General features: G+C 27.1%; 1 protein-coding gene across 1 annotated transcript; it reads left to right on the top strand.

Moving 5' to 3' along the window:
• The first annotated feature begins 4681 nt into the window (after positions 1-4681).
• LOC112686034 (odorant receptor 46a-like) lies at positions 4682-8365 on the top strand. Its single transcript, XM_025558136.1, has 6 exons — positions 4682-5177; positions 6486-6570; positions 6696-6795; positions 6862-6981; positions 7111-7269; positions 8297-8365. The coding sequence occupies exons 1-6, from the start codon at positions 4682-4684 to the stop codon at positions 8363-8365; spliced, it is 1029 nt and encodes a 342-aa protein (XP_025413921.1).
• The last annotated feature ends 1055 nt before the right edge of the window (positions 8366-9420 follow it).

The following is a 9420-nucleotide window of genomic DNA, read 5'->3' as shown; positions in this document are numbered from 1 at the left end:
ACATACACACACACACACACACTCACACGCACTCACCCACGGATCTGCAAGACGTCTGATGTGAACAGTTTCTGCGCGAGTGTTATTAAACGCAAGACCTACATAAAAATAAAAAAAAATCACTGGCAATTTCAAAGTCTGATTTGTAATGTCGTGTGTGCCTGCTACACTTTGTATACGATGTAATTCAAGGCGGCACAGTTTATCGGGAACACGGGTACATGGATAAAATACGTCTGATGCATGTAATATATTAGTATAACATGATAATATGTAGATCATCGATGATTAACTAATTTGCGATGCTTGTAAAATGCAAATTAATAAAATATGAACAACAAATTTCGAGTTTTTATATTATACTGTTATATTTTCATAAATATCTAAGCGTATAGTGTTTTGATACGATATGTTGATCCGAATAATTTTAAAAATTATTTATTATTTTACAGTATGGTTGTTTGTTCACTTGCCGTCAAAACATATAGTTAGAAAAAAAAAAATCCAAACAAGCTATTTGTCATGCTACTAGTAGCATAAATTGTTTTTCGTCTATTATTTTTTCATATTTAAATCGACTGAAATACATTTCTGTATTCAATCGAAAAATAGGTTATGGTATTATTTGTTGCTTATTGAAATATTTGTACTAAAACACACGGACATTTTCTATGAATTATTGTGCATGTATATGCTATTTCAAAGATTTATTTTGGTTCTGAATATTATATTTCATTAATATAAGAACATTGATGAAATAAAAAAAAAAAATTGTCTAGAGTTTAAAACGTTTCTTGTAACATTTTGAAATCTATTAAACAAAATTTATCGATCAAATGTTATACTAAAATTAAACCAATCATAAATCGTATGTATATTATATGATAAAATGAAAATCCGTTACATTAATTTTATTTAGCTTTAGTGGTTTAGGCTTAGATTGTTCAATTTAAAGAAGCTATTAAAAAAATGTTCATCGGTCTGAAAAATAATCATAGCAGATGGCTTTTAAAAGTTTCATTAAAGGGTGGATATTATAATGACCTGAATCTTAACAAAATACGATTATTTTTATAGTTTATGGTATTTTTTTCTAGTTTTAGTTATATGTTATATAATATTTTACAATGTTTTGAAATATACTGCTCTATAGGAAACTTTATGATATTAAAATGTATTTTTAAAGTATCAGCCATAAGGGCAATCGTTTTAATATATTTTCCGTTCGTAGGCAATCAAAAGACATTTTTTTTTTTAACTTTATGAAGTAGTGTTACAGGAAACCCTTTATTCAAGTTGTCAAGCTTTGTAAACATTTTTTATATGTATAATTTATTGAATTTTTTCATACAATGTTTTCTAACTTTATGAAGAATAAAAAATGTTTGATGTTAGGAAATAAATATAAATTTTTATTTTAATATTTATTAAGTAGTATGTATATGTGCAGTACACAGTGAATTATTAAGTTCTGTTCTTACGAATTTCAAGTTATGACACACATATATACATATAAATAAGTGAAAATTAAATCCAGGTATTTTAAAAACAAATAATAACAATATTAACATTCTAATTATGTTACTCAGATAAAAACCATTCGAATTAAATGAATCTGTGCAGATGTTCTTTATTCTTACCTAGACTAACATTAATTATTTCAGTCAAAGACTCCTGATGGATAAACAGCTAGTTAGGCAATGTGAGCGATTCCGTGCTATTGCGATTCGATTCAATTTACAATTGGACGAGTCTCAATACCCCGAAATATAAACTAGAGCTGCCAAAAGTGTTGGATTATACATGATTTTTTATTTATATTATCTGAAGACGTTTCACTTTATTTTAACGATTCTTTTGGTCCACCGAAGTAATAGCACATCGGAACTGTATAATAAACACTGTAAACACGTTTGTTAATCCACAAGCGAACGGATCATATTATAATGCGCATTAAGTTATTTCTGCGGCGTATTTACAGTGCTGTTAATGTAGAAATGGAAAAAACATTTTTTATAACACGTGAAAATTGCTGACCGATTGTTATGCTGTGTATAAATAGTATAAATGCATTTACTAATAATGACTATGTTTTAACAAATCAGGCGATGAGATCGGTAATGAGGAGAAAAAACGTACACGTATACTCGTGTATAGTATTATTATACGAACAAGTTTAAGACTTGGTTATTTTTCCCTTAAACAATACAATTGATATGTACACGTTTATTATTGAATATTTGAAGTTTATAATGTATTAATACAGTTTTGTAAATAAAAAAAAAAAAAAATTCAAATTATAATTATATATTCAAACGGTGGGAGTATAAAGTGGCACAAACATGTTTTAAACTTATAATTTTTTATTAGAGCAGCACTCACTCAAAGACGATATTTATTTTATATTCTTTCTCGTAATTGAATATTGTTTATTTTTTAGGTATTGACTTGACATTTGACGGAAACAAATTCGTTTTGAATGATCGCTCGTCAAGAATATTCAACTGTAAAAGTTTTTAAGGTATTAATGTTGGCGGTATTGTTAATTTATATACGATTTTAGAATAAAATATCTGTAATAAATGGTATGTGATAGCTAATACACAAAATAAGTGATACTAGGTATATGTTTGTAATACATTAAGGAACCCACTGAAGCATATTATAATATATCACTATACGTTTATGGCCGTGATCGTGTAAAATATTTATTACTAGTAGGTGCTTCGATTTGAACTGTGCAAAGCGAAACAGAGAAATCCGTTTGTCCACGATTTATACAAAAGATTCGTGTATATATCGATAAGCAAGACGCACGATACGAACTTAAGGGGCGTTTAATTGTTGGTTAACGAAGAATTTGAGAAGACGAAAGGTAAAGTGGATTCTCTCCGCATGGAGAACATTTGAATCGTATTCGAGATATAAATCATAATATTATCGTATACAAGAATCAATTTCACCGAGTTAAAAGTCAGAGAGAAATTAGCATTTAGCAATTAAATTGATTAGCAGTTCTAATATCAGCGAAGTTGCAATAATGATACAACATAAAATTAGTGGTTACTTATTATTTATTCAATTTTTTCGAAAGGGTATAAATATCCTATTATATCATACCTTTATTGATTTCGGTAGTTTATTCCATAAAATAAAAGGTGCGATTCACGCCTGATTATGGGTCGTCGTAAAGCTATAGCGTGTAGTTACAAATCGCATAAATATTATAATTTTCGTTGATTTAGTTACTGGGTCGTCTCTACACGGCAAAGATTGGAATCCAATTGTGACCTTGGTGTGAGTTTAATTCATGAAACGTATACTAACTGTGGAAACTATATGACGGTAGCACCTACGCACTATGCAGTCTGTTCACTAACTTAGGTGCGTTCAATGTCAAGCTGTGTCAGGAAGGTTAGCATAAAAATGGTATGACCAAAAGTACTATAATATAATCAAACGAAATTTTAGCAACAACAGTAACAGCTGTTTGATTATTTTCAATTTTTTAACGTTTTTAATCGAACAAATCCTTACTTGAAAATATTTCTTAGGATCAGTTGGAACAAATACAGACATTCGTATAAATTTCGGTCAAATTAACAAAATTATAATAATTACGTTTATATAGGATTTGGTAAAATTTTATATCAAATAACATAAATATGTACGATTATTATATAATAGAATTATCAGAATATTTGAGTGTACATTGTAAATGTTTGCCATCGGCGATCCTCAAGAATATCGGTGAAATAATTGTTTCTACCTAATTATTATTAATAATGTTGAGTTATATTTTAAAATTGGAATATTTAATATATTTTAATAGTTGTATGAGTTTTTCGGAAATTGGTGGGATTGAAATTAATAATGAAATGTTTGTTATTAAGAAAAATTATAAATGTAGGTAGGTATATTTCTTGAACGCCCATCATTAATAATTTGATCGATAAGTATAGTTTGGTATTTTAAACTAGATAATATAGTTTTACGTTATCGTATGTCACACAAAATAAATGTTGATTGTTTGTTTATGAAAAAAAATACCCATTTTAGTACACTTTAGTATTCCGTCCGCGTAAGAAGTAATATAGTTTGTACAGGATCGTAGTTTTTCTCTCTGAATATTATAAAAAAAGTATTCGTGGTTTTCAAATAATTTAAATTTGTAGAGAAAACATTGTATTACAAAAATATTTTAATACTAATTAACATAAATAAATAACTGAATTCGAATTCGTGATGATTAAAATGTAGTAAAAAACATAATATTTACAAGAAAGAAATGATTATTTAATGTCAGCATTTGAATAAGTTTAATAATCAAAAATGTTGTTGCATACATTTTGCTATAAGTAAAAGTTTTGATTTTTAAATTTCAATATATATATATAAATATTTGGTACGTTTTTAATAAAACCGATAAATCATGAACAATAATATGAAAACTTATGAAGAGAAAAATAGTATAATAAACATACGATTATTGAAAATCACAAAAATTTTTGGAATATTTAATCCCAAGGCTATCAAGATCTATGGTTACAATTTTTATCAAATAATTAATTTCGTATTTATATTTATCAACGCAATCGCGGTGGTTGGAACTGGATGGAGCGTGTATTGTTGTTTGGACGATTTTTACAACGCGGTACAGTATTCGATGATAAGCATTGTGATGACTTATAACTCGTATAAGATGTATTACTTAATCCGATATTCCGATGCCATTTGGAGTTGCATGGACTTGACGTCGATCGTTTTCTTGTCGTACGGCTGGTACCAGACGGATATACTTCGGTCGGGAAGGGCTTGGTGCATACGTTTCACAAACTTTTTGGCCATGTTATGGGGTGGTTTATGTGGTTTTTGGATAATATCGCCGTTATTGATAAACGACTACTTGCTCGGGGGCGATAAACAGTATGAGGACGGCGCGTTGTATCATTCAAACGTGTTCAATATTTTGTTCCCGGTATCTATTGAATTTTACAACAACAATTTCATCCAGTTCTACGTCATGGAATGTACCTTAATGCTGTACAACTTATACGCTTTGATTTTGTTCGACATTTTCATTGTTCCATTATTCATGACGATCTTCATTCAATTGAAAACCATCAATATGGCGTACAAATCAATTGGTTATCATTCCTCGTCTATGGACTATGAAGGTATACTCCAAACGGTTGCATTCAAAAACCGCACACATTTGATTTCCAACCCCAAAAAGGTTGGTAGACAAAAACCGCACAATTTATGGATTGCTAGGTAAGTATATTGTACAGCAAAATACCGCACACTTATAGTGGGTAAAAACCTCACTATATAATGTATTAACAATAATGTATTTTATATATACGAATGTTAAATATATAATTTTAAAGTTAATTGTTACATTCAAAAGTTTATCTTATCGCACGTTGATGCGCTCGAAAAATAACCAGTACATTTTTCGACCGAAATGCATGATATAACGTAATGTTTATATACATTTATACCTATATATATATTATGAAAAAAAGTGTTTTTATAAATGGATTTTAAAACTATTGATAGTAATAATGGTTGTGAGATGGGTCTGTAAGACCCAATAAACCTTAAGAAAAAAAAGAAGAAGATAGTAATAAAGGGGGAAATTTTTAATTTTTTTTATTCATATTTTAATTTTTAGAAAAAACGTCGACAAAAAATTTTAGCCACAAACAATTATGTATATTTTTTTAAATTTTTCAATTCCTATATACATTGTATTTCAATAAATCGTTTTTGAATAAATATGTAGTATAAATAATAAATAATAAATTATCATTATCACTATAAAATGTGTGGTTTTTGATTACAAGAATTTAAAAATGTGTGCGGTTTTCACCTATTAAATGTGTGTGGTTTTCACCAACCAAAAGTGTGCTATTTTTTCCTATATTTTATCAAAAATGTGCGGTTTTTGGAGTCGTCGTTCCAAACTAACACGTATTAATAATCGAAATAAAAGTAAAAAATCAACGTCCAAAATAATGAAAATGTGTAATGTATGCATTTTGTCGAAATTTTTACGGATTGGCACATTAATATTATTTCGTTCGGATACATTATTATGCTCATTTCATCACAAGTTCAATCTCCTAAGGATGTATTTAATGCTTCGTTACTGTGAACGTGTGTAAAAAAACAATGATCAATGTAGTCTTCTGAAGATTAATGAAATTGTTACGAAGAGTTGGAACACAACTGAAGACATTTCATTATGTTGAATATAATATACACCATAAAGACATATTATGTATCCGAAAAATTAAATATTTTATATACAGCAGTATTCTAATTATTAGAAATATAACTACAGTTATTGTAGTTATATAAGTAGTGCTTTGTGTTGTAGTAGTGTATGAACAATAAAATGTGTGTTACAATAATATAGCTATTTAGACGTAATAAATTATAAATATAATATAACGTAATTTTTTTTCGTTATTTATAAGGTAATAGAAAAACAGTTACTGATAACGAATCAAATCCAGTTAAAAGCTTACAGCTTATTATTCAAGACCATCAGAGAGTTATCCAGTGAGTATTTATTTCATGTTCTGTTTTTATTTTATGTTCTATTCTGTCTTATAAAAAACAAGGTACGTGTAAAGTTAGGTTAATATTAAATTTTGTTAACAAATATACTGTTATTATGATTTCAGAAAGATGAGGGAACTGTATAAAATATTTAGACCCATGATTCTTATTAGAATAGTGGTTGAATCCAGTGTACTAGTGTTCCAGTCATTCGTAATAATAGTGGTAATGATTCGTGTTATGTGATAATTAATAATAAATATAGAGTTAATTTGAAACAATAATTTTCAGGGTCTTATGGAAGGTCTTTCTTTTAGATCACCACTTGTGCTAAAACTATTTATTGCAGTATTAATTTACATTTTTCATTTGTTTATTGTATGTTTCTTATTCACTAAGATAAATGAACAAGTAAGTGAAGAAGCTATACATTAGGTATAAGTCTTATTTTCAAAAATATGTTATTAAATGCATTGAAAATAATTAAATGTAATAATCTAAAATTAAAATATATATAGTTAATTTGATATTTTTTTCCAGAAATCTGACATAAATGTTGCATTATACAGTTCGAACTGGATGGAAATGAGCATTAAATTTAAAAAGTTGATTTTTCTTACGATGCAAATGAACAGTGCGGAAAAATTAATTTTGAAAATATCGGACAAGAAAATAGTTGATTTGAAAATGTTTGCTAGTGTATGATGTTTATTTTTTTCGTCATTTTTAATATTTAATTTAGTCCTGTCAATGATATCTTTATTGAATTATGTCGGTTATATAGCTTTTCTGCAATAAGTATCTGTCATCAGTTTTTTTATACAATGGATAATAGGATATCTATTTATAAAATAGATTAATCAGCTTTATTCACATTAATCTATTTTATAAAAACGTTGGATATTTAATTTAAATAATATTATATTTTGACCCTGCCTTTGGTTTTATAATATCAGAAGTGCTGCAGCACAATCAGAGTTGTATTTAAGAGGAGGAGAGCAATGGAAACAAAATATTGATCAATTTAGGAGGGTGACCAGGTACCGTTGAAGTACGGTGTAATATTATAATAATAAATATTATTAATATTAAATAATAAGTAATAATACCTATATTTTAATAAAAATTTAAAATATTTAGTAACATTATTTGCATAGTTAATAAGTTAAGGCTAAATAAAGAATTATAACAAAAAATGTATTAAAAAAATTAATTAATTTTTCGAAGGGAGGGGAGTACAAATATAACACACACAAAATTAGTAAATACGGCGCATAAAAAGAGTAAAATTCTTATATTCCGTGATACTCCAAAGTTGGGTGTTTTAAACGCATGAGTATCACTGTATCGGTATTTTAACTTGAAACCAATGTATCATTGTCTCAAAAAAACTATTTTGAACGAAAGAAGTTGGAAGGATAAGTTTTTATTTCTAAAGATAATTGATATAATAGTAAAACAAATTTTTTTAATAAGTAAAGTTGTACTATTAATATTATGACTTTCATGAAAAATAAATCATTTACATCAATAATATTTAAAAATAGAAACTAATCCATCCAAGCTATTTAATTCAGAATCGACTTTTTCCAGATTAATGATACATTAATTTTAAATTTAAAAAACTAGTACAGTAATACCATTCACTCATCCCTGATCGCTGCGGAGTCTTATCCAGGAGTTGTTATACATATTATTTATTTAATTTTTTATATATTGTTTTTAGGTTATGCATATGTGTTATTCGATCATATCAGTGATGGTGAAAAGTAAACAAAAGTTAGCAGATAAATAGTAAAATTTGATTTAAATAAGATACCAATTTAATTTATAAAAATAATTATTCGATTTTTATTTTATTATTGAATACAAATATTATATTATATAAAATAATTTTTAATAATTTCAGAACAGAAAATAAAAATACGTTTCAGTGGTTTACAAAAAATAAATAAATTGTATGTGTGTAACTATTAAAGTAGATTATCCAGGTTTCATACTCAATATTGAACACTTGTTTAACTTTGTACTAGGTGAAAAAGAATATACTGCTTCATTAAAAATAATATATTCTAAAAATAAATAATACTTCTTTTATCTTTATCGAATATCCTATGAGTAATTGAATCAACTTGATTAGTTCTGTATCATACCTTAGTTGTTTAATTAAGATGGTTGTATCTTAGTCATTAAAATTTAGTTACGTATACCCTGGTTTGATTGTTTAAGCCGTGATAATAAGACGCGGCATAAATGTGAATATTATACAGAGAATAAATAACGGTATCGATAATCGAAGAAGAATATTATTTAACATTCAAATAAATATTTGAAAGAGTTTCTGAAACAGATTGGCTCAGGAACCACTTACTTGATCATCAAGCGGTTTAAATGAATTCATTATTTTGTAGACTATAAACAAAATTTCAATTCTGTGTGTCCAATGTTATTCCGTTGATTTACCCCAAGCTGGCCTAATCATATAAAGATTCTTCTATATAAAACTGTGTAAACAATAATCGACATTTGTATAAATATAAAATACGAAAGTTGAAAACATTTCATTATCCCACATATCATTCGCGGAAATGCAATGATTCTAAATATTATTCTATTACTAATAGTGAATTTAGGATTATTATTTTTTAATAACTTATCATTGAAAATTGGACCAATGCAACTAATTTTTAGAGCAAAAATTGCAACGGATTCCTCAGGTGTAACTCAATTTTGAAAGGAAATAAAATTGTTCGAATTAATCGAAATTGATTAAATAAATAATCATATGTAATATAGAGCTTACACCCTAAAGCTTATTTGACTTATCATTGAACATTGTTGCCTTTTTTG

The sequence above is a fragment of the Sipha flava genome, unplaced genomic scaffold, assembly GCF_003268045.1.
Source record: "Sipha flava isolate LNK unplaced genomic scaffold, YSA_version1 2_pilon_pilon, whole genome shotgun sequence".
Lineage (NCBI taxonomy): Eukaryota > Metazoa > Arthropoda > Insecta > Hemiptera > Aphididae > Sipha > Sipha flava.
The sequence above is the reverse complement of the archived record's forward strand: the minus strand, read 5'-3'. Positions and strand labels throughout refer to the sequence as shown.